At 46.9% G+C, this 26048-nt stretch overlaps 1 protein-coding gene across 1 annotated transcript; it reads left to right on the forward strand.

The window, feature by feature from the left end:
* The first annotated feature begins 363 nt into the window (after positions 1–363).
* On the forward strand, positions 364–25686 carry ADGRF5 (adhesion G protein-coupled receptor F5). Its single transcript, XM_042883507.1, has 21 exons — positions 364–519; positions 2900–3029; positions 4884–4944; positions 5510–5680; positions 6543–6719; positions 8264–8391; positions 8845–8903; positions 9333–9475; positions 10169–10381; positions 10973–11206; positions 12603–12767; positions 12888–13106; positions 13816–14034; positions 14889–15038; positions 16095–16288; positions 17132–17305; positions 18284–19648; positions 20569–20610; positions 20698–20757; positions 23617–23701; positions 24371–25686. The coding sequence occupies exons 2-21, from the start codon at positions 2925–2927 to the stop codon at positions 24448–24450; spliced, it is 4044 nt and encodes a 1347-aa protein (XP_042739441.1). The 5' UTR covers positions 364–519; positions 2900–2924; the 3' UTR covers positions 24451–25686.
* The last annotated feature ends 362 nt before the right edge of the window (positions 25687–26048 follow it).

Here is a 26048-nt window from a genome sequence, read left to right on the forward strand (position 1 = left end):
TGTCAAAACCTCCCCTGCCAAATCCTGAACCTTTGCCTGAGCCCCACACCTCCCTTCACGTAACAACCACCTCAGCTGGGCACAGAGCTGGGGTAGCACAGCTCCTCAGCATCACATCATGTCCCACCGCCTGTTTATGGCCCGTCTGAGTCCTTATCGCGCCGCAGTTCGGTGTGGAGTCCTTGATTAATCTGTGTTTATTTCAGTTTTGTTCTCATTCTGATGTGTTATCTAAGGTCAGCGCAACTTCCCCCGCCCCCTCTTCCCTTTCGGCCAGCTCTCCCACGAAATATTGTTGTGCCTGGGTGTGTGTTTCTTAAAGTCATTGTGTGTTTCATGTCTGAAACAAACATTGTCTGACCATCCAACTCATTATGCACTCTCAAAGGTTGTGTCTGAAGCACAGAAGGGAAAGCTCTTTGTTGTGACTGTGGAAGAATAAAGCAAGCAGGCACAGAGAGCAGGGGATTCAGCCCTGGGACAAAATCTGAAATAAATACTCAGAGGCTGTCTGAGCAGGTAAGCTGTGATCTGGCTGCTCTCTTCCCATTTCCTGCTCTGTAGCAGCTCCTGGTTCCTTTCTCCATGTGCCCTTCACCCCACAGGCTTCCCGTCTTTTGCACAAAGTGCCCAAAGGGAGGAAGAGCTGTTTAAACTGTAGGAAAATGCTTTTGCAGGGACAGTGCAGCGTAATTAAGTTATACATTTATAGCACACTTGGAAAGATGAGGGTGTACAAGTACTGAAGATGTGGTATGGCCACGGTGCTGGAATGACACAGGACTCTTCAGCCCATCAAGAATAAAATTCTTTAGTCATAAAGAATATCTTTACCGTGGGTGGTTGCATGAGGATGCTCTGTGTAGAAATGCTTGTTTCAGTTTGCACTCAGAACCCCTCGCCAAAGAAGCCATTCCAGCACCCTCCAGTTCTTGGTACTCATGGATGAGCTTGCTCCAAGACTACAAGTGGAGCAGTGCCTCTCTCTCATCAACTTGTGGCATGACAGATGCTCCAGCCCCTAAACATCTTTGTACGGCCACAGTCCTCTACAAAGCAGGTTTGTCTGCCTGTGAGAGAGAAGTGGGCACCTGGGAGCCGGGCAGAAGGTGGATAAGCAGCCCCTGCCAGTTGAATAGGCCTAAACTCAGGAACCCAAGGAATGAGCCATGGGGCTGATGTGTCAATAGGAGCAGTCTAATCACCAAACCTGAGATAAAACCCTGCTGCGAGGCAACACGCCACGCCAAGGCTCCACTGCTTCTGTCCAGGTGCTACCAGGGCTCTTTGAACCCTGCACAGTGCTAAGACCACAGAAGCCATGAGCTGCATGGGCATTAAGTCCCTGCTGAAAATCGAGGTAACCACTCCGAAGAAAGGTCAGCTCTCAGCAAGCCCTTCCTTTCCCAACACAGGGAAGTGGCTGTTGGGGAATGTCATTTTCCACTCATTCAGCTGGTGTTTTCTGTGCTACCAGTTACGTGGTGGAATGAATCCTATTGCAGTTACTTTGCCTTGCAAACACAAGCCTTGCCAAGTTTTCTTCTTCTTGCAGGAAGTCTTGCTTGGTCATGGTATGGTTTGGACCTGTTCTGCTGATAGATGGGACCGAATTAACTTTCATTTTCCATGCAGACTCACTGACCGTAAAGAGGTCATGACTAATAGGAAGGCTTACAGAGGAACAAAGGAATTTAAAGTTACAGGTCAAGGAGGAAAAAGTTATGTTTCACAAGCAAGGGGGACCAGTGTGACATAATGTGAAAAGGGTATGAGTCAGAGCACTGGAAACACCGCCCTGGGGAAGCCCTGGGCAGGAGTGTACATATGGTTCAGCACCTCTAATGCAGGCTCCAAGGGGAGCCCCAGCACACAGACAATGGCAGCACCTCTCTGAAGGCGGCTGCACTGAGTGCTGTAGATGTAGCCTTGCTTTCCTGCTTGTTCAGATGCCTTTTCACTCAGAGGGTGGTGAGGCACTGGAACAGGTTGCCCAAAGAGGTTGTGGGCCTTTGCAACCCAGGCCATTCTGTGATCCTATGATTATTTCTGCAAAAGTTCATGATATTAGTCAAGCTCACTTGATTGTTAAACAAGCTGATGTTACCACTCACGTGCTGCTGAGTCTTCAGAGACTTTCTGCAGTGCTTTCCTTTCTTAAAGTGGTTCCTGCAGTCTGCTTGGATTCTGCCTCTCTCCATTGCATTAACAGCCATTGCTGGCTGTTAATCTGGAATTGAGAGAAATGCTTTGTCAGCAAAACTCAAAAAGTGCATATTTATACCAAGCCACAATTCTAAACATACCTCCAGCTGCCTTTCTGTGCTCACATCACTCAGAGTGTGTCAGCACCTGCTAGAAAGGTCTGCATCACCTGTGACGCTTAGCTTAGATATTAGTGATCTGGAAAACGTTTTTCTGGGTTGTAATTTCAGGCACCACGCAATATTCTGACGTGTCAGCACTCTTACATTCCGTGTTATTCACTTGTTAGCATCACTGCCATCAGTGGAGCTGCATATTAAAACTCAATTTACATGTACTTTTGTTCCAGGAGAGATCATTTTCACTGTTTCCCTCATTAACGAGGGGCAATAAACAGGTGGAAATCTCTAGCTAAACCTGTGATGTAACCATGCTGTCTCCAGAAGGTCCTTTCTCTCTCCATTTTGAGTAGGTGTAGGTGACGTGAAAAAAAAAAGGAAAAATAAAGAAGAAATGGAATAAATATTCTGGTGACAGTAAATAGGTATTATTGCAGACTTTGTTTTGTGCTCCATCTGGGATGGAGTGAGCAGCGTGCTGTAGCAGCCTCAATGCCGTGCCTTTGTAGGGTGTGTGAGCACTTCCCTCTGTGAGAGCCAGCTGAAAATCTGATCCTTCTCCACTTTCCTCCTAGGCTGTACAGCAAAGCTGACAACAACATGCCATCCCCAGTTACTGCAGCCCTCCACCTCCTGTCTCTACTGGCCACAACACGCTTCCAGACGTCTCAGGCCTCAGGCTTTGACCCACTCACCCAATCTGCTGTGAGTATCCTAACCCAGAGCCACGGGTTGTAATTTGGTCTCTGCTCATAGAGCCCAGCTCTACAGCCAGAAAGCCTTCAAGAAGGGCAGTACAAGATAAAGTGGGGAAACTGAAACCAGAGAATCTCTGCAGTGTGGAAAATGGATAGAAATTCCACGAACTGGACTCTTTTTCTTCCCAGACTTAAAGCCTCACCAGAAGGAATTGAGCAAAACTTGTGTTAGGCTACAAGGGATTTAGTTTGCTGTCCCCTAGGCTCAGCCTAGAGCTGCTTGGGCACTGCTCCTGGGCAGACTGCCCGCAGTGTCCCTCACTGACATCTGCCTCATCTGCAGATGCTACAGGAGTCTGCTCTGTGCTTCGTTCTGTGTGTGCGTGCAGAACAGTTTCTGCACAAATGGTCCCTAGGCACAGAGGCCAAAAGAGGCACAGAAAACAAAGGGACCAAACAACTGAATAGGTGTTAAAAGTGTCTGTAAAGAAAAACAGTCTACAGATCAACAAACCCTTGGTAAATCACAGTTTACTGCAAAATGTAAAACACTTCTTTACATATTATAAGCCCACTCAAGCCCAAACAGACTCAGCCTGTAATGTGCCAGGGTCCTGAGCTCTGACGGGGTGACTGGAATCCAAGCTCTTCTGGGCAAGTTGGAAGAAGACCAGAAGAGAATCATCATAGAATGGTTGCAAAGGCCCACAGCGCTCCTCCAGCTCCAATCCCCTGCTGTGTGCAGGTCGCCAACCAGCAGCCCAGGCTGCCCAGAGCCACATCCAGCCTGGCCTTGAATGCCTGCAGGGATGGGGCATCCACAGCCTCCTTGGGCAACCTGTGCCAGTGCCTCACCACCCTCAGGGGGAAAAACTTCCTTCTCATATCCAACCCAAACCTCCCCTGTCTCACTTTAAAACCATTCCCCTTGTCCCATCACCACCCACCCTCACAAACAGCCGTTCCCCTCCTGTTTATCCGCTCCCTTCAAGCACTGGAAGGCCACCATGAGGTCACCCCACAGCCTTCTCTTCTCCAAGCCAAACAAGCCCAGTTCCCTCAACCTTTCCTCATGGCAGAACTGAGCAGAGGAGGACGATCACCTCCCTCTCCCTGCTCTGCTTTTCCCAACCATCTGCAGCCCAAAGCACTTTGGCATTTTTCATGAAAAGAGCAGTCACTGATCTCTGGTGCACCTTGCAAATGAGTCATTATTCTGGTGTGAATTATGTGAGGTACATGGGGCAGCACTTAGCACCGCCGCAGTCGCTGGGGAGAGTAATTGCAAAGGAAAGCACTGGGTGCAAAGATGGGGGGTGAAGGGGATGACAGAAGGTCATGCATGGCAGCTGACTCAGGAGAAGCACTGCACACCTTGCCAGCCTCATTGCTGCTGCGCCGTGACACAGAGCCCAGCCCAGATCAGGTGCCAGATGTTCCTTGGTGCCCAGAGATGGCTGAAGGGCTGCCAGCCTGTTCATCCCTTCTGTAAACAATGATTACAGCAGGGCTCAAGAAACTGGCCAAGCCACAGACTTCCTGCCTACATCGCTGCTTGTTCCCTGGCTTTCCTTGCTAATGTCAGCGTCACTGTAGTTCAAGGCATGACTGAAAAAGCAAAGTGATCTGCAAGGCACTCAGCTGCACCCTGGGTGAACCCAGCCTGGCGAACCCATGCCACCGCTCCCTGTTGAACAGTGGGGTTTAGCATTTCCCTGCATAGAAGACACAGACATTCTGCTTGCAGAGGAGGAGTTTGTTAACAGGAAGGTTTTCTTTGCTTATTTTCTCATGCCAACCACAGTAGTTAAAGCTTCACTTAGTTTTTTTTTCACAGAACTTCTCTCTGTTTCTCCCACAGATTGGCAGGGAGGTAGGAGAGGAAAGCTTCCAACCAGACCTGCAGAGGCAGAAGCGAAACGGTATGTGCATGTATGTATGGCAGCAGAGCGGGTTTCCAGCAAGCCGTGGGTGAGGTCAGTGCTGGGACAGTGCTTGGAGACAGGCAGTCAGAAAGAAGAGGCAGTAAAAACACAAAAAATAAGAGAGGTGCACAGTTCTGCCCAGTCGTAGATGGATACGTAAAGCTCCTATGCAAGATGAAATTTAGTTTAGAGGAAGAAAACCAAAGCACAAGCTGCTAAGCAGTGTGGGGTCACAGGATAACCCAGCATGGCTTCAGTTCTTGTTGGGCACTTAGTGACTCAAGGGAGAGGGTGGATGAGACGCCTTTTCTCTGTATATCTTATGCCGTCTATATTTGCTTCCTATTGGTCTGAGACCACAGATATCTGGCTTTGGCAGGACAGGCAGCAGGTAGAAGTAGTGCAGAATATCTGCACAGCAGGAAGTTGGAAGTGTTCCTAAACAGAATGCCAAACTCTGCTGCTGTGAAATTGCAACAAAAGGCCAAATGCCATCCGGGAAGCCCCCAGTTTAGGATTTGCCCTCACACAGCTTTGCAGTCTCATGCCATTTCTCTTCCAGTGCTCATTTTCGACCCCCCACCCCTGGAGTATGCCATTGACATTGAAGTAAGCCTTATGAATTCATCCTTCGTGGAACCAATCAAAGAGTATTTCAGAAACCTCCCTCTTCCATTTTCAACCAATATTTCAGATGTAGAAATGACAGTTTCAAGTGTCAACGTTACAACAGGTGGGTTGGTTGTTTATTTTTGTATTCTGGCTGACATTCTTGCTTGCCAGTACTCTGTATCTCCCATAGTCTCTGCTGCCCAGTGAGAGACCCAGCAAAGCCCTGTCACACAGCGTGGTTTGTTACCTCCACCCCACTGCTTTTCTTTACATAATGTTAGCATTAGTAGACCCAAATGCTTTTCTTTTCCTAAGGAAGGGACAGAGCCAGAGGAAGCTTGAGTCAAAGAATTTCGCTCCAGTTTAAATAACAAGCAGTTTGAGTCACTTTCAAGTTTCAGGAAGCTGCGACAACAGCCATCAGACTGTTTCCTTCCCTCCCACTTGTGTTTGGAGTGTAAATCACTGCAAGGGGCTCTGCTTGACCTGGCAGGCTGTGTGAGATGCAGTCAGCACCAGGCTTACTCTTATGGGTACAGGGCAGGTTTTGTTACCTAACTGCGGTTGTGAAACATCACATCCAAGCAATTAATGCAATTCATGCACCAGGCCTTTACAGGGACAGGGAGGAATCTCCGACCATTCCCGACGGCCCAAGAAGCAGTAAAAGGAGGCATCCTCAAAACAACGGATCTTTTAAAGGCCTCGAGGGCCACGTGCAGTGTGTGAAAATCAGTTTGTTAACAACGTGTTCTGCCGCGGCAGGGGAGGGCCGGGCCTGAGGGCGAGGCTGCGCCCAGACGGCGGTGGGCACGGCGCCGAGCGGCCAGAGGAGCGCTGGGACGCGGCTGGGAGCGGGGCTGGGGGTGCCGTGTGGGGCCGGGGGTGGGCACAGGGATCCTCTGGAGTGCCTCCACACTTGGGATGTTGTGTGATTCTGTCATTCTTACAGTGTTTCTCTGTCTGTCCAACTGTGTGTCCAGTCTGTGTGACCACTGAGAACCAGAGATGCTGTTCTTGTGAAAGCGGATATGCCTGGCCGAGCGCGGGGTGCAGTGACCTGATCAGCTGCCCTTCCATCAGCCTAGCTCCCAGCCAGCCGTGTAGCTACACCAGAGAAAAGCCTTTTCTTGGGCCCTACTGTGAGCTTCAGAATAAAGGTAAGGAGAAACTACGCTGTGCCTGAGCATTGCACAGCCCTGTGCTGCTTTGAAGATCAGAGCTGAGCAGAGCGCTGGGCTGCCTCCTTGCCATGAATGTGGAAGGTGTGCAGAAATGCCCTGGATTTTCTTCTCTTTCAGAGGCTGTTTGTGAGGGTGGGTGGTGATGGGACAAGGGGAATGGTTTTAAAGTGAGACAGGGGAGGTTTGGGTTGGATATGAGGAGGAAGTTTTTCCCCCCGAGGGTGGTGAGGCACTGGCACAGGTTGCCCAAGGAGGCTGTGGATGCCCCATCCCTGCAGGCATTCAAGGCCAGGCTGGATGTGGCTCTGGGCAGCCTGGGCTGCTGGTTGGCGACCTGCACACAGCAGGGGGTTGGGACTGGAGGAGCGCTGTGGGCCTTTGCAACCCAGGCCATGCTGTGGTTCTGTGACTGTGGGGGGCGCTCCCAACACAGTTATATGGAGACATGTAGTGCCGTGCAAGAGCCCCAGCTCCTGCAGTCCCTCATGTGCCTCTGGGAATTTCTGCTAAGCAAAAACAGCTTCTTCTTCTCAGATTTTCATTAACAGATCTTACAAATGTGACTAAATTGTATCAAAATAACTCCAGAGGAGAGAAGGAATAAAAGAAATGAAAAAAAACCCCAGCACATATTTTTTGTTAGTTTTCATTCTGTAGCTCTCATGATGACTCATTTAGGAGCCCATGACTTCTTAGGAGCCTGGCTGTTGGCTGGACCTTCAGGCTAACAGGAGTGGGATGGAGCTCTACCTGTTGCTTCTGCAACCCAAGACAGAGCCCATGAAGGCTTTGAGGAAGCCACCACTGCTTGTGCTGGAGCAAAGGAACACAGAGGCAGCTCCAGAGCTAAGCTAAGTGCTGTCAGCTCACCATGCTAGCTGCTGCACTCAGAGGCAATTGTTCTGAAACAGGGCAACACCGTGCTCTTACTGCATGGATTAGACCTGGTAGCTCTACAAGGCACCGAATCATGTGGAAATTCAGATCCTTTGGAAGCCCAGGACCCTGGGCACCACATTCCTCCTCTGCGTGGAATGGCCTTGTCCTAAAGTGGGCTCTGATGTCCAAGTATTTTGTACTCTCTTCTTCCCACGGATGAATCTTCACCCAGAATATCACCCTCCTGAAGCCATCAAGGATTTTTTACATTCATTTCAGTGAAACACAGGGGGTGATTCATCCCATGCAATTTTTGCTATATATAAGTTAAGTACCATTCCCTCTTTAACGGAAGTAGTGTAGCAATTCAATCACTGCAAGAAAGCTGCATATCACCTTCTGAATACATCACTTTCTGGTGGTGGTCTAAACACTACAGCTAGTCTACAGCTGGAGAGGAGGTCTGGGTATTCAGCAGATGGCGCACATCTAAAGTAGGTGTGGGAAATTATGAGAACTGTAGCTTTTCTATCATGCAGATGAACCTTGTGAAGTTGTAAGAGTTAGGTTTAAGTTAGTAGAAAAAGCTAATTTTAATTGTAATTCTTGCTTTTGATTTATTTTTATGCCTTTCCTTACAGACTCATGTGGTATGGGAGAGCCCACTGTAATGAATATGTCAGTAAGACTTGGCACAGCCTTCCATGATGATCTCAGGAATCATTCTTCACAGCTATACAAAAAATACAAAGCTGACCTCGATAAAGCGGTAATGATTTTGTTTTCCATCCTTAAAGCCACAAAGCCCTCTTAAAAAGCAGCATTTATCCTGTGTCTCAGCACCTGATTTGTCACTGTCACTGCCCCACTTTGCAGGGGGAAGCTGCAGAGACTGCAGCACTTGCAGCAATGAAGTGGGCCACAGCTTAGGACAAAATTCCCCTTTGTTTTAACACATAGGAAGACAAAGAAGTATTCAGAAATCTTTTGCATCAAAAATATGAAAAAAATCACATTATTGGTTCCAGCCTACATCCCCATGAGCATGTAGAGAATGAATCCATCCATATAAATGTATTCTGGTGGCAGTGGCAAGGCCCATTCTGTCAGATACACTGCACACTCTTGCTCACAGCGATGTTGGATGGAAAGCTCCCTATTTTAGTTACACTAGAGTGACAATGCAGAGGATTCAAGTCTTGTCATGTGTCTTTGTTTACAGTTTAATGCTGGCTACGGATGCTTACCGGGCTTTGTGTCAGCAACAACAACTGGTTTCAGGTAAGTAAACAATTTCATGTTTTCCTAGGGGGCACAAATCTCTCCTCAAGGCAGCACAGCTCAGCAAAGCCTGCACTCACTCTGCTTAGAACTCATGCACAGTATGTACATGTGAAATAAAAGTATCATAGCTGCAGAGGAAATCCCAACCATTAGCATGAAAGTAGGACTATGGATAACATAGCTCTGGGCAGCCTGGTCTGCTGGTTGGTGACCCTGCACATAGACGGGGCTGAAACCAGATGGTCACTGTGATCCTTTTCTACCCAGGCCAGTCTATGATTCTTATATACCAGAGCAAGCTGTGAGTCCTACGGGAACCTTTGTCTCTCATGCCTTCCTAGGCACACAAGATGGTCCCACAACATAGAAATACTCTGGTATGCAAGGCTGCCAGGTCATGGTGCTTCTTTCATTCTGTCTGCTCAGGCCTGGAAGTGTTGATGTGAACTACAGAGTGGAGGCAGGATCAGCGAGCTTCCATCAGCTGGAGCATTCCAGCAGACGTGTAGTACAGTACCTGGATGAATCGTACAACATAGAGCCCACCTCCTTCACTACAGAAATAATGAGTAAGTGCAAAACTCTCCCAGTCTTTCCCTTCAGCATTCACCTTATGTTGCTGATTATCTAATTCTGGACCTACAAAAACTGTTTATTTCTCATCTGTTTCATTTCACCTTGTGCTTCATTTCACCAAAGCTTAGAATTTGAATGAGATGGCCATGCATGCAGCATTTCTGACTGAAAACCAAACCCTTCCAGCTACTCTGTTAAACCCTGATGCAGTATCTCCGTGGGAGAGAGACTGAATCCCTTGAGCTCAGCTCCTGAACTGAGCTCTTTGCATGTCAGGCTGCCCATACTCTCCACGCCATCACGCCAGAACAAGCAGCTGCCTTAAAGAACATGTTCCCTCTGATTTCCTTGGCACTTTGTCCAAACTGCTGCAGCACATTGCCCAACAAAGTGCCGCCATCTCTCCTGGTCTGAGCACTGACCAGCTCTCTCTGTGGGCCCTCTCCTTGGGTTGCTTCTCTCCCAGATTTCCTCCTTGGAAAGCAGAGCTGGTACAAGTCCACCTTTGTAAAGCTGTCTGGGACCTTTGGCTGACAGAGATGGTAGAAGATCCTGTGGATAATGTAGTATCTGCTATCAGAGGCAGTGCCCTGCAGCCAAAACTGCGTGCAGCTGCAGAACAGCTGAGATTTCTACAATGAAAGGCACCGTGCAATAATGCAGAATGCTGCACTTTGTCTTCCCAGATCGCACGAACTTCACTGTGAGCCCTGCCCACATTTTTGAAGGAGATGCCATCCAACTGATGTGCGAGGTAGACGCCACGGCTGAGAACACGACCTGGAATCATGGCAGTCAGATCATCCTGAACAGCTCACGGCACTCCATGAAGACAGACAACAGCACTGCGATGTCACGGGCAGTTCTTACAATTATCAACGTTACGCAGGAGGATTCTGGTACGATTTCCTATCATTAAAAGAGCAGATGCAAATCTCTAGTGTAACTGATTCTACGGGAAGCAGAGGCATGCAGTGACTGCGACTCCCTGGAGCGAGACAGAAAAATAGAGCATCCCTCATCGTTTCCCTGTCAGCTTTTGGTTGTTTGTTGGTCTGATTGTTTTCTGTAATGAACCACCTGCTGACCTGCAGTGGCAGTAGGATGTGGAAGACTGACATGGGTGTTTTTGGTGCCAATGTCCCCTATCACATCACAGGAGTGGCTGCTCAGCAGTGAGGCCGCCTCATCCTCTGTGTGGGGTAACTGAGGCTGTGACTGCATTTTGCCTCAAAGGCTCTCGTCCCCTTTGCAAACATAACCCAAGAAGTAAGAGCCCACAGAGTTTGGTTTTTCACGTGCTCTTGTTTAGAGCTTTTTGAAAATCAGAGTAAGGGAAATGGGTGACATTGTGCCAGGACATGTATGCAAACATGCATGCAAACATGTATGCAAACTCGATGCAAAGTAGCTCCCAGTTCACAACTCCAAATGTAGGGGAACCAACAGCAAAATGTGCTGCGTGTAAAGATGTTGTCTTTGTCTTACAGGTACCTACACATGCACTTTTACAAGCAGATACCTGTCTATAAATCTGATATACAGAGGCACAGAAGAAATACAAGTGTCTCCACTACGTATCATCTCATACTCAAACAATGATAAAGTTAGCTGCAACAGCCCTGAGATACAGGCAAACAGCCCTGTGCTGTTCTGTTGCATTGATGGACAATTACCACTGCTTACTGGCAACTGGAAGGTGAACGGAGCAATCAATATTACAGGTGAGATTTTCAAAAGGTTGCCTTTCACTACTTGGTTTGCATGTCTGTCAGAGACCTCGTGCAGCTCAGCAGCAGCTAGCCCAGAGGTCTGAGACTAAGGTGTGCATGAGGTATGCCCCAGAGTGGGGCCAAGTGTGTACAGACTCCATAGGCACTGCCCAAGTGTAGATGGGATTCTGGGCATCTGGGCATCTCCATGCACTTTGCAGATACTCACATCTGTGCCATCCCAACTGGAAACAGCCATCTAGACCATCATCACACTGACTGTCCAAGAAGCTTATTTTTGCATCCTCTAGTTTTGAGAGAAACAATGAATTGTAAGGGTGTCTATGATTATCTGCAGCGTCATCCCTGGGGGCAGAAAGTCTCTGTGTACCACATAACAAGATGGGGAAGCCAAGAGGGATTAGTAGTACCCCTCAAAACCGCTCCATCTTACCTAAAAACTGACTCCACATGGGGCTGTGATCCATCACATACCAGTTGAGTCAGACTTCCTGTTAGGCTTTACTAATAGCATGAACGTGAGAGTTAATATATCTCCAAGCACAGTGTGTTGCAGGGAGTTACGAAATGACATCAATAGAGAATCTCACGAAAGTCCATTATAACCAGCTTAATGCCCTCTTTAGTATTTACTGGGTATGGATTCCTTAAATGTTTTATGGGTATGGATTTTCTGTCCATGATAAACATTTGTTGTAAAAGGACTTTATCAGGAAGTGGGACATACAGATAAACCTTCAAAGTTCATGCACAGTCCTTGCCACGGAGCACAGCCACTGCTGTGCAGCAGTGCTTGCAGAAAGAGGTGAAAGCTGGGCTGCAAGAGCCCTTATTTGCCCTTTATTGCCAAGCTTCCTCAGTGGCTTTCCTCCTGTACTGCCTACCTTGTTTCCTACATACAGCAATGAGGTCAGGCTGATCCAGAACAACCTCAATTCATAGAATCATAGAATGGCCTGGGTTGCAAAGGCCCACAGCGCTCCTCCAGTCCCAACCCCTGCTGTGTGCAGGTCACCAACCAGCAGCCCAGGCTGCCCAGAGCCACATCCAGCCTGGCCTTGAATGCCTGCAGGGATGGGGCATCCACAGCCTCCTTGGGCAACATGTTGCCCATCCTGACACATCCAAGCACTGCTGTGGCTCTAATTTACATTAATTTTGGCCGCAGAGCAGTGCTGAAAGCAGGGGCATTGGGCCTTTGAGACTTCTGTGAGCAGTTCCAGAGTGAAGGATTAGAAAGGACTTCAGCACTGATGTGTTCAAGTGGCATTCTATCAGAGGGTGCTGACAAAACCACCGGGCTTCCTCAGCTAGTGTGACTGCTTGGGATTTCAAGAACCCAACTGCTGTTAGATGCCCCCTGACCTTCAGTTCTTTTTCTCTCTAGGAGTCCCCAGTTTCAGCAGTAACTGCACTGAATACAAGCTCAATGTGGTGGACTCGCTATGCTTGGCCGAGCAGTCGGGTACGGTGACGACATACACGTGTGAGCTGCAGACAGGGCACGGCGCCCAGAGCAGCTGGGACATCCGAATTACGTACTTCCGAGAAGGTAAGAGGGAACACCAAGAGACCACCCGCTGTCTGAGGCTCTTCAGTGCACACCATTGGCAAAGCAATCATTCTGACAAGCGGCCCTCAATATAGTGACATTTATCTTGTGTTCTCCCAGCCCAGGTAAGAATATCTTCCAGCGTAAACACATCAGTTTCCGTGGGATATGGCTTCAGTCTAAAGTGTGAAAGTGATGTGAGCAATTATGACAGCATCAGATGGGAAATCCATTCTGGAGATAGAATACAAGCAGTAGAATGTGCTGCGTGCATTACTACCAACAAATCCACAGCCACATCAGTGCTCGAGGTGAACACTGCCACTCAAGACTGGAATGGTGAGTGAACGTGGCTGACACCAGTTACAAAGGCAATGAAATCATAGAGTGATAGAATGTCCGGGGTTGCAAAGGCCCACAGCACTCCTCCAGTCCCAACCCCCTGCTGTGTGCAGGTCGCCAACCAGCAGCCCAGGCTGCCCAGAGCCACATCCAGCCTGGCCTTGAATGCCTGCAGGGATGGGGCATCCACAGCCTCCTTGGGCAACCTGTGCCAGTGCCTCACCACCCTTGGGGGGAAAAACTTCCTCCTCATATCCAACCCAAACCTCCCCTGTCTCACTTTAAAACCATTCCCCTTGTCCCATCACCATCCACCCTCACACACAGCCGTTCCCCTCCTGTTTATCCGCTCCCTTCAAGCACTGCAAGGCCACCATGAGGTCACCCCACAGCCTTCTCTTCTCCAGGCTAAACAAGCCCAGTTCCCTTAACCTTTCCTCATAGCAGAGCTGCTCCAGCCCTCTGACATCTCAGTGCCCTCCTCTGGACCTGCTCCCAGAGCTCAGCATCCCCAGCCCAGCAAATAGCTGAGGTAGTTCATCATGGGAGAGACAGAGAACGAGAATTAAAATTCAAATTGCTTGAGAACAGAAAATCCCGATACTGCCAGGACTGTACTTGTGATGAACTGATGGGCTGATGAGCATGCAGGAGCTGGGGAGCCCTTCCACTGACTAAGATCTGGCTTTTGTGTCACTGCTCTCAGGCACCTACGTCTGCACATTCTCCCAGGACTCCCTGAACAATTCTGCTAGCATGACAATCAATGTGATTCCCTTGCCCCTGAAGCAGCACATCTGGATAGACCCCGTTGAAGCACCTATCATGTGCAGGATGCCCCAAGCCATCAACTGCTGCATAAGTGCTGACACCATGGAAGATTATGATGTTAGATTTGTGGTGCAAGAAAAAGAATTTCCAGCTGGTAAGAAAGAGTAAAGTTGTGGAACCGTCAGTTACAGTACGTACTACAACCCAGACCCTGTAGTTTTTCGTTGTTTTCAGTTATGTTCATGTAACCAGTATTGCAACTACCTGTGAGTACCACTAAGGGTATGAAAAGATACAGAAATGGGCTTTTTAGGATGGTTGCCAGGCCTAGGGAGTGTGGCTCAGAAGAGTAATTGGTGTGCTGCCATAGCAATGAGGCACCATGCAGGGCAAGGGGAGGGAAGCATCATCAGCACCGTTCTGGTTGGGGAATGCTGAACTACATTTATTTTCTTTTATATTCCTCTCTGCCACCTGTTTGAAATGAGAATCAAGGAAATGTTGCTCATGACTTTCCACTAATTTCTGAAAAATGTAGAATAACAACACATCTTTGAATATAGTTCAAAGATCTGTCTTCTACGTGGTTGTAGATACCACCTGCAGCAGCTGAGGCTTCCATGTCTTTAATCTTATTGTGGGTGTTTGGCTTCCCTGGGACACCTCTATAGACTGGAAATTTTCAGGCAGGTGACAAAATAGCTAGATTAGAAGCGAGCACAGAACAGCTGAACTGTTTCAGAAAGCAGGCAGGAGCAAAAAGACAAAAAAAGGCTGAAGTGTGAGCAGGGGGAGATGGAGGGATGGTCGGGTTGCTGAGATGTGTTGGGTCCTCTCTGGAGGAGACTGCAGTTGGGGCATACTGCAAAGCAATGGGAGATTGGGGCAGATCTGGAGTTCAATAGATCCATAGACAGACAAGGCTGTGGCCCAGACAGAAATGTCAGCTTTCTGCTGCCAGCTGGTTGTCCTAGAACAGCACTAACCCACCTCAAACTTTCCATGCAGAAAAAAAGAAGCGAGGAAATTTCTTGTGCTACTCGTACAATTACACAGAAATGGAATGCAGGAGAAAGGAGCTCGAGGCACACTGCAAGTTTGTGAACAGCATTGGGCAGGAGGTCAGCAGCGAGAGGATACAGCTGAACCTGATAGCTGGTAAGTGTCACAAGCACAGAGCTCCTCCTGGCTGCTACATAGGAAATCCCAGTATCTCTGGTAAAGCAGATGTCACTAGTTTAATCGGGTGACAACACAAACAGTTCTTGTTTGCTAAGAACTTTTGTCTCCTTTCTGGCTGGAAATTTTGGAATGCAGAGGAAAACACACATTTTGCTGATGTTGAAAAAAAATAATAATAATTCAACAAGATGTTCTGTCTTCACACCCTGTGCTGGAGCAGGCAGTTATGTGACAGTGCCACATATATATGCAGACACTTGATTTTAAGTGGCAGCTAGTGTGAGTAACCCAATCAAAGCCAATTAGCAGACACTCTGTTCATCAAAAAAGTGTTAATGCATCACTATCAAAACCTTCATACGACCTTCCTATGTGGGCTACAGCAGAACTGAGTCTCTCAGCATAATAAACTCACTTTAGGTTAGAAACGATCACGGATACAAAGAGACTTACAGTTCATAAGCAGTCAGTGTAGTGACAACCCCACCCCTATGGTGCATGTAATCCAGTGGACAGAGCCTAAAACACTGGGTGTTCATTTGGCAGTTCAGTCAAGTACCCCAAAACAAGGGGCTCTCTTCAGTTTTCTTTCTCATTTCATGATTGAAAAAAAAAACAACCTGACATGAGAATTTAGAAGCCAACGTTCTTTTCACCAGGTTTTGATTGCAGCTTCTCCTTGAGAGCAAAACACCACAGGCCCATAGTAGAGGAACCAGCATACAGGGACCCAGAATATTTCCCTGCTCTCAAAAAAGATCCTCTTAGGCCTTGGAAGAATGTTTGAAGATATAAATTAATCTTTCTGTATATACTTACTGTGGAGAGCAGTGAAAGCCTGGTAGTTATTGGGAAAAAAAAACCCACTTCTGAGACATATACCCACTGAAAGGTCATAATTGACGAAAAGAAAAAACTGAAATCCTAATCTAAATAACTCAGAATGCTGTGTGGTCACTTATCTGATGGGAGGTAAATTACTCATCTCTATGCTTCTCAGCTTTCCGTCTTGATGTCTTTTTCTCAATACAGATGAGGACATCATTTCCTGCTCAGAAAACAATACCTTTGGAAGGGAAGGAGACGTGTTAATAAAGTCGTGCTCTGTTTTAAACACTACTTTTCTCCGAGGCAGCAAAATTTATAAGTGCTGCAGCAAGTCGTGGAAGTTGGAAAAGAATGACTGCGTGTCCGAACAGATCAACAGCCTGCTGCTCACGGCAGAGGTAACGTGTCTGGAGGGGCAAACTTTACCTCTTGGCAGTACGGTGCTCTCTGTGTTATTCAAAGACGTAGAGGAAATGGACCTGGGGGTATTGATGGATGCTCGGCTGAACATGAGCCGACAGTGTGCCCACGTGGCCAAGAAGGCCAATGGCATCCTGGCTTGCATCAGAAACAGTGCTGCCAGCAGGAGCAGAGAGGTGATTGTTCCCCTATATTCAGCACTCGTCAGGCCGCACCTCGAGTACTGTGTCCAGTTTTGGGCCCCTCACTGCAAGAAAGATATTGAGGCCCTGGAACGTGTTCAAAGGAGGGCAACAAAGCTGGTGAGGGGTCTGGAACACAGGGCTGATGAGGAGAGGCTGAAGGAGCTGGGAATGTTCAGCCTGGAGAAGAGGAGCTCAGAGGGGACCTCATTGCTCTCTATAACTTCCTGAAGGGAGGTTGTAGTGAGCTGGGGGTCGGCCTCTTCTCTCGTGTCATCAGTGATAGGACCAGGGGGAATGGTTTCAAGCTACGGCAGGGGAGATTCAGGCTGGACATGAGGAAGTATTACTTTTCAGAAAGGGTGGTCAGGCACTGCAATGGATGCCCAGGGAGGTGGTGGAATCACCGACCCTGGGGGTGTTCAAGGAAAGACTGGATGTTGTGTTGAGGGACATGGTTTAGTGGGAGCTGTTGGTAAGAGGTGAACGGTTGGACTGGATGAGCTTTTAGGTCTTTTCCAACCTTAGTGATTCTATGATTCTATGATTCTATGATTCGTATTGCTGTAGCTGTTATGAAGGAGGATCAAGCTCCAGGCAAACTGCATACATGTGATACACTGCTATCTTCTGTTCCAGTCCTTGGTCAACAGTCCCAGTGCAAAAACCGGCCTACCTGACTTCCTTCAGAACCTGAAGAATCAGATAGTACTGCTGCAAGATGACAGTTCTTCTGCAAACCTTGCTGCAATTGTTACCATCCTCTACAGCATCTCTTCTATTCCAATAGAAGCAGAGAAGTCCACCATCATCGTAAGGTTTTATTTAACACTTGTTAATACTCATCAGTGCCTTTGGTCTCTTTTGTCATAAAGAATGACATTCCTCCTGATGGACTGCTGTGGTTAGTTAGAGTCAGGAACAGGAGGGAATTAAAGGAATGAGACAGAGTGACCACAAAGATTAAATGATGGCAAAGAAACAAGTATTTATGGAAGATGATGAAGACTAGGAGCTTAAGCATGAAAGAGAGATTGCTGTATTCTAGCTTAGCAGCTAGAAATGTTCTAGGGGCCCATAAATGCCCCTGGGATTCAAGATTAGAGCAAAGGCCAAGGAATGGGCTGCCTAGGGAGGTGGTGGGGTCACCAACCTTGGAGGTGTTCAAGGAATGGTTAGACATTGTGTTGATGGACATGGATTAGTGAGAAATATTGCTCATAGGTGGACGGTTGGACTGGATGATGTTGTGGGTCTTATCCAACCTTGCTGATTCTATGATTCTATGAATGATGGAATAGGAGAATAGAAAATGGGCTTTAAATAAGGATAGGGACAGTAAATTCCAGGGTCCACAATGATGCAAGGAAAATTAACTGATGTTACAACAACTGAATTGCAAAACATATCATAGAAATACTTGTAAGCCTTGATTGTCAGGTGTGCAGGAATAGCACTGCTCTTCTGAGCAGAAATGGGCAAGAAGACTTGTTTTCTAGTTGGAGAATGAGATAGAAAAAAATCAAAGGTAGCATAAGGAGTGAGGCCTGGGAAAGAAGGCTGGAGAAAATATTAACATATAAAGACAAGCTAAGCAAATTACTTTGGAAGCCTTGACTTGAAAATAGGGCGTGGAAAGGATTAATAATTGAATATTTCATGTGGACTGAACAAAAGAAGAACACGTAGGGCTTTTTCAACAGGCAATTCTCGGTCAGTCCAGAAATTATCATCAAAAACAAGTATTCGTACAAGATTTCTAGTTGCAGCATTGTTGTTCTGTTGTTACAGGATTACTTCACTACAGTGGATGTTATTGTTGCTGATTCCAAGAAGGAGCTTTGGGCTGACCTGAATCAAGGGCAGATATCCATCAGTTCTTTGTTACTGAACGCAGTGGAAAGATTTTCTGAGAACCTCCTACCGGTCAATAACAGCATTCCACATGTGTCCACTGAAACCCTTGAGCTGCAAGGTATGGTTGTCACAGGACATAGCCATGCAGACTACAATAAGGACTTCAGCCGCCTGGGAAACCTCACAGCTCGTGTGCTGATTGATAAAATCGAGACTATGCCTCCAAATTCAACCATTGTCAGTGTGGCCTACTCAGCTCTTGGTCGTATTTTGCCTGTGAATGCGAACATGTATGTGAACAGCTTGGTGATATCAACAGTTCTGAGCTGTGAGAGAAGCCAGAACTTCCATATTAATATGACCTTTCAGAAAGAAAACCTGTCTTTGAAGGCACCCCAGTGTGTCTTTTGGGACTTCAACCTCAACAACAGTAGGGGAAGCTGGGATAATCAAAGTTGCACACTAACAGAGGAAGAAGACAATGTCCTTTGTTCCTGCAATCACTTGACGCCATTCTCCATTCTGATGTCACCGGATAAACCTGCTCCAAATTCTGTTGAAGATTACATTACCCACATTGGCCTGGCCATTTCGATCTTGAGTTTAGTGGTCTGTATTGTAATTGAATCCTTAGTTTGGAAAACCGTGACAAACAACACAACCTCCTACGTCCGTCACGTCTGCATTCTCAACACAGCGGCATCTCTCCTAATTGCTGACGTCTGGTTCATTGTCACTGCCTCCATCAGCGAACGCAGCATGCAGAGAAGAAGAGAGATCTGTGTTGCAGCCACATTCTTCATCCATTTATTCTACCTGTGTGGCTTTTTCTGGATGCTCAGCCTTGGCCTCATCCTTTTTTACAGACTAGTCTTCATCTTACATAACACAAGCAAGACGTGTCAGAAGGCAGTGGTATTCTGCCTGGGTTATGGGTGCCCCTTTGTCTTCGCAGTCACCACCATTGCTGTCACGCTGCCATGGGACACTTACACCAGAAAGGATGCCTGCTGGCTCAACTGGGAGGACAGTAAAGCTATCTTGGCCTTTGTCATACCTGCCCTGGCCATCGTGGCCATGAATTTGTTCATCACTGCAGTTGTGATAATAAAAATACTAAGGCCAAACATTGGGGACAGGACAAACAAGCAAGAGCGGAAGACCTTGTTTCAAATTTGCAAAAGTCTCATCATCTTGACACCACTGTTAGGCCTCACCTGGGGATTTGGTCTCACCGTCATCATCAAACATAGCCACCAAGCCTTCCACATCCTCTTCGCTCTGCTCAACGCTTTGCAGGTGAGTTACACACAGGCATGGTTTTGTTCTGTCTTATGCCCGTTTAACAAGTAGTGACATTCCTGCAGTGCTGTGCTTGAGGGGAATTAAAACAGCACAGGAAAGCTCAGATTTGTCTTACACATCTTCACTCCCAAAGGGCTCTTTGGGAAACCCATTCCAGGCATTCAGAAACACCTTGTATGATCAGCTTCATTAACAGATGTGCCTCGTAGATTGATCTGGCACAGACACAACTTCTAATTTTGCCAATGCTTTTGGCAAGAACTCCTATCCTGAAGATGAGGAAAATAGCCCCATTATTTTCAGTTGGGCAAGCTACAGCTCATCAAGTTCTGCTCTTATTACAGTGCATCTGGAGGCATCACATGATCCTCTTGTGGGTTCAAGTAATGAGGAACTATAAACTACATGAAAATCCCCCCAGACAGCTGAGTAGTGCTACTAAGAGAGGAACTGACCAAACCCATGGATGAATTTTCAGTCAGCAGTTTTTACAACCAGGCCAGCAGGATCTAGATACAACAGGATTTCTTAAAGACAGCAATAGTTATGTCTGCTCTGTCTCTTAAGAATGTCCTCAAACCTGCACACTCCAGACCAATCTCTCCTGCCTTTCCTATTGTGCACCTTCCAGCTTGTAAAAATAGGAAGGCATGCCTCCCATATACAAATACCCGTTCTTCCAGATGTACTTAATGCTAGAAACTACCCGGGTCATCTTCTAAACCAGGTATTCAGTCCATCCTGGAGAACTCCAACCACATCAACAGTCCATCATCATGTGAAATGCACTTCAAAAACGCCTTCTATCAGAGAGTTTGGAGTTCTAATAGTGAGCACAGACAGTGATTGTGATAATTGTGAGGTACTGCAATTAAAAGTTGATGTTGTCAAATATGTCATTTTCTGTTTCCTAGGGATTGTTCATTTTGGTATTTGGGACTCTGTGGGACAACAAGGTAAGAAGTCAAACTATTTCCTGTATTATGTGACAGATTGTTGGAATTTGTACACAGTCACTGCATTTTTCTTTCTTGAACGAATAGATAAAAGAAGCCCTGCTGAAGAGGAATTCACTGTCCAGATGGAGTTCACAACAAACAAAGGTGAAATGCTTGATTTAAGAACATATTTCTAAGTTACTGTTGAATAACCCAACATTCCCCATGTGTCTCCTAAGTCCATTGCACTGTGTATGCTGAATTATTTTTTAGAACTGACCAGAGAAAGAAATTAACAACACAAATATGAATACACTTCCCTTTTCAAAGTTCATTATTTCACTTACAATAATTGGTCAAAAATAAGAAGGAGCTTGGCGGACATTTGATCTAGAGCAGTATATGAAAACATACTGAATTTCCTAAGAAATAAAGTACAAAATGTAACTGGAACTCTAAGTTTGAAAAAAGACAATTCCAGGAGCACCATTAATTATTCACAATGTAAGAAAAATTCAGAAGGAATTTCTTGGGGCAGGGAAGGATGGCCGTGCTGCTGCTGGGACTTGTAAGGCAGCTGATAGCTTAGCCAGCTTGATTCTTAGAATACAAAATGGGAGGAGGAAACAGCATTTTGTCCAAGTTGTGTCCATTTGCAATCACAGAACAGCTGAGGTTGGAAAGAGCCTCTGGATGTCATCTCATTCAGATTGCAGAAGTGTCTGGGTCACTCCTGTAGTGTCTGAATCACTCTCATGGTGCTGAGTTTTCACTTTGTATAGGAACAGGATTTATCAGAAGAATCTGCTGAAGTATTGCTTAAGAAAACTCAGAATAGCTCAAAGGATGGAGGCTCCCCAACCTCTCTGCCCCATCTACTCCTTTGTTTGCTCACAGTGGAACCATTTTTCAGTGGGATTTTTCGTATTTTGCCTTTGTGCCCACCACCTTTTGTCCTCCCATTGGGACCAGTCAGAAAATTCTGGCTATCTTCTGCTGAAGCTTTCTTCATTTTGGATCCTGAGAATAATTTATCTGACTTTTTAAAACTGGTACTCTGAGTATTCCCAGTGTTTTCTGCAGGAGGAATTCCACTGGGAATTCATAGCTAGGAATATTTCCTAATGCATTTTTAAAGTGCCATTCCTTGTCTCTGTCCTGAAAACGATGTCTGCTGGATGTGGTGCTATTTCAACTTCTGGAAAACCTCATTTTTCCCAGCACGGGAGGAATAACTTACACAACTATCATTAAGCATGGTAGCTTTTCATTACCTCCTGTACTGGCACATCCAGCAGAATAAAGGAGAAGGAGCAAGTTGTTAAGCCTTCAGCCCCAGTTCTGAATTCCTCTCTAACAAAATCTTCCAGACCAAACACTTTCAGCTGAAGTTGACGCTGTTGAAGCTGCCCCAGACTGTTGGGGTTGTCCCGTTTCCATGGCAGTTCTACTGAAAAGAACAAATAAAGCAAGATCCAAGTCCTTGATCAAAATTTTTAGATGTTATTCATCTACCTTCTCCCTCTCTCCCTTTATGATATAGGCCTTATTTCCCCCACCATGGCACAACCCAGTGAGCAGAGGCTGTCTGAACAGAGAAAGACATTTAATTCTGTATTTTTTTAAATATACTTCTTGAAGGAATCCCATTAATTTGTCAAACTATACCAGCTCTGAAAATGAAGCATTTTAGCAGCAAAAGCTCTCCGGACCGAACACAGTTGTGTTCCGCCGCCCTCTAGTGCGTAGAGTTCAATGTGCCTTTGGTTATCCCAGCAGCCCTCATGGCCGATCCCAAGTGCACAGCTCAGCCTTCCTGCCGCCCTTAATGGATAAAGGGCCAGAACGTTCTGCTGTCTGACACTGATAGAGGGCTGTGCGATCAGGGGCACCGTCTGGTTGGAGCCTGTAACTAGTGATGCTCGCGAGGAGCCAGTGCTGCATCCAGTCTTGTTCCGTGCCTTTATCAATGACCTGGGTGAAGGAATAGAGTCCATCCTCCACAAGTTTGCTGATGATTTGGAGCTGGGAGGAGTGGCTGACACACCAGAATGCCATGCTGCCAGTCTGTGAGAGCTGGACAGGGTGAGAGTTGGACAGAGAGGAACCTGGTGAGGTTCAACAAGAGCAAGTGTAGAGTCCTGTCCTGCACCTGGAGAGGAATAACTGCATGCACCAGCACAGGCTGGGGGCTGACCTGCTGGAGAGGAGCTCTGCAGAAAAGGACATGAGGGTCCTGGTGGCCAACAGGTTGTCCATGAGCCAGGGTGCTCTGTGTCCATGAAGGCCAACGGTGTCCTGCCAGCTCAGGCCACAGTGGAAGACCACAAAGATGATGAGGGGCCTGGAGCATCTCCTGTACAAAGAAAGGGTGAGAGATCTGGGGCTGTTTAGCCTGGAGAAGAGAAGGCTGAGAGGGGATCTGATTAATGTTTATAAATATGTAAAGGGCAAGTGTCAAGAAGAAAGGGCCAGGCTCTTTTCAGTGGTGCCCAGTGTCTGGACAAGGGGCAACAGGCACAAACTGGAACATAGGAATTTCCACAAAAAATGAGAAAGAAATTCCTTACTTTGGAACTTACTTACAGTGACAGAGCCCCGGCACAGGCTGCCAGGGAGGTGGTGGACTCTCCTCCTCTGCAGATATTCAAGACCCATCTGAACACCCCATGTGCAACCTGCTGTAGGGAAGTGCTATAGCAGAGACATTGGACTCAGTGATCTCCAGAGGTCCCTTCCAACCCCTGTGATTCTGTGATTCTGTGAATGACCCTGAAGCTTACACCGTGTTCCCAACTGAGCAATGGTTAGAGATAGGCTGTCACCTTTTGTGCTGGGTAGTTTTGTTTAAAGTTTGTCTATCTCCTCCACTGCCATCATAAAAATGCAAATGAATGAACTGATGCCATCTAACCTGTCCCATCTGTGCTGCAGAACAGCTTTTTATGTTAACCTTTTACTTTTCTCCATGTGACTGCAAAGAAAGTTCTAAGCATTTGACAAAAAGCCATTTCTCTCTTTCAGTCAACATCCCTGATCCTGGTGGCACCGATGTTTTCCATGAGCTATCCATTTTCAAGAACATTCAACAACTTATTTGGCAAAACAGGTACGTGACAGTAGATTTCTTCTGTTAAAGCACTGACAAGGTTTGGCCCGACTTCCCACTCCTAAGGTTTGTTTATCCCTATCCATCAATCTGCCTATCCGTTCGTGCAGGGGTAGCACTCCCATCTTCTACTGAGGAGGAACTGCAATAACACAAGTCAGTGGAATCACTAGTACAGTTGCTTGTAATTGTAGCAGTGCTAGCAGTGCAGCTGTCTAACACTAAAGCAGCTATCAGATTGTGGCATATTTCACCAGTTCTAAAGGCCACCAATTGAGCTTTGTTTTGAGCTTCTTGTTACCATGATCATGGTAAGTGTTTTGGTGTTCCCCCCCCCCTCCCCCCACCTTGGAACTTGGAATTGTCAAAGGTTAACTGGCAGCCATTTCATGGATGCCACCACTTCAGATACGATTTTATTTTCACAGAACCATTGAATCCCAGCATGGCCTGGGTTGCAAAGGCCCACAGCGCTCCTCCAGTCCCAACCCCTGCTGTGTGCAGGTCGCCAACCAGCAGCCCAGGCTGCCCAGAGCCACATCCAGCCTGGCCTTGAATGCCTGCAGGGATGGGGCATCCACAGCCTCCTTGGGCATCCTTTCCAACGTGCCAATCCCAGCATATCTCACTCTGTCTGTCCTTCGATCTGATCGCTTTCTTGTTTTGCAGGAAAATACACAGTATCTTCTTCAGAGCCATCCAGTGCTTCCACAGAGAACACCTCCAAGTCAGATTCTTTGCTCAACTGAAGCACAAGCAAATGATAAACCATTTAACTATGAAAGGATCTCTGCCCTTTCTGTGATACACACAAAAAGTGTCTGTGAGTCAAGCAGTGGGCTGCTTCCCATTGACCAAACTGTGCTTGGGTGCATTCTTCTGGACCAACCTCTGGTTCCCGTGTAAGGCAGGGAAGCTTTGTGAGGTGGAATTTTACAGGAGCTGTCAATAGCAGAAGAGATAACGAGAGGTTTTGGAGTTGGAAGGATCTGAAGACCTTCAAGTGCTGGTGAAGCCATTGAAGAATTCTCAGCCTTTAAGAGGGTGCTTTGCTCTATGCAGTACTGAGCCACGAATCACAGTGCTATCCACAGCTGTTGTCCAGTAGTTGTAGTATTTCCCCTATCAGATCTCCAGATGATTCCAGAGGGCTGTGCAGATAAACAAGTACCTCATTGCTTCCCATCTGCCCTCCTCTTAGAGCCTGGGAAGGCTGTGTCAGAGACTTCCTGGAACCAAAGGTTCACAACCAAGACAGTCCATTTCAAATCATCCCTTTTGACCCAGAAAAAAAACAAATGAAGTCCATAAAGATTCCCGTGGGGTTTCTTTCAGATAGAATGTACTGGAAGCTCCATGTAGCACTTTCTGAAGAAAAGGAAGCTTTATATCTTTAATTGTTTCTCCTTGATATGTAATATAGTAAGAAAAAGAGGGTTGCTGCTCTCTACCACAGAAGAAGCTGTAATTATTTATTGTTATGTATGCAGGGAGTCTCTTGTATAGCCTGTACATTTAGGTCTCCTCGCAGAGAAGAATCACACTGGGAGTGCTGAGAGTCAGTTCTGCCATGAATGTAAAGCAGTATGTTCCAGGCAGGGTGGAAGGTTTTGTATAAATTACTGTTCTGTGACTACATTTGTGGAATCAGTTATTTCCAAGCCTGTATGCCTTTACAAGGCAGGACTCCTGTTTCAAGCAGAGGGCTATGAAAGAGCCTGAAAATACATGTAGCACATCGAGGTGTTACACACCACAATGCCTGGAGATTTAAATGTGAGGCCAATACCAAGTAGGACTGTCAGGTACAGCCCCTTTTGGTTCCTGGGGAATCAGGACTGTGTTTACTGGTGGTGAACTTGTTCCCAGGACTTTGGAGTGAACCAGGATGGGAAACTGTTGCCTGCTCTTCGAGGCACGTGTGATGGTTTGGCAGGGGCAGATGGTGACAAATGCAGACAATAAACAAGCATCAATCAATTGTATTATTGATATTGAAAGCAGTTTCTTTTTCTTTGAAGATGTAGATGCTAACACTAGAACTGAAACACAATTAGCCAATTAGCAGCCACTCTATAGCTGCCTTACCCCCTCTCAGCAACAGGAGCCAGGTCACTGGCAGAGCCAAGGGGAGCAGTGGGCTCACCAACAGCTTGCTCACCTCAGGCGTGTGGCATTTTGGTGAGCTGGCTACATTTGTTCAGCTGGCCCAACCCTTCATCCCAACTCCTCCTTGTGCCCTCCATGAACACCCTTTGCTGAAGTGAGGGCTGCCACAAGAACTTGTTTTCTGACAGTTGCCATCACCTGGATCTTCTGCTTAACGGCGAGGTGTTCAGTTAAATGG

Source organism: Lagopus leucura, unplaced genomic scaffold, assembly GCF_019238085.1.
Source record: "Lagopus leucura isolate 7727_CA_CO unplaced genomic scaffold, USGS_WTPT01 Super-Scaffold_100038, whole genome shotgun sequence".
Taxonomy (NCBI): domain Eukaryota; kingdom Metazoa; phylum Chordata; class Aves; order Galliformes; family Phasianidae; genus Lagopus; species Lagopus leucura.

Bases quoted from the DNA above. Each gene is read 5' to 3' on its own strand.
- ADGRF5 (XM_042883507.1), top strand. From the start codon at position 2,925: ATGCCATCCCCAGTTACTGCAGCCCTCCACCTCCTGTCTCTACTGGCC. The intron at 8,904-9,332 runs GTAAGTAAACAA...CTGTCTGCTCAG, and splicing joins GCAACAACAACTGGTTTCAG to GCCTGGAAGTGTTGATGTGA. The intron at 20,758-23,616 runs GTGAAATGCTTG...TCTCTCTTTCAG, and splicing joins GGAGTTCACAACAAACAAAG to TCAACATCCCTGATCCTGGT.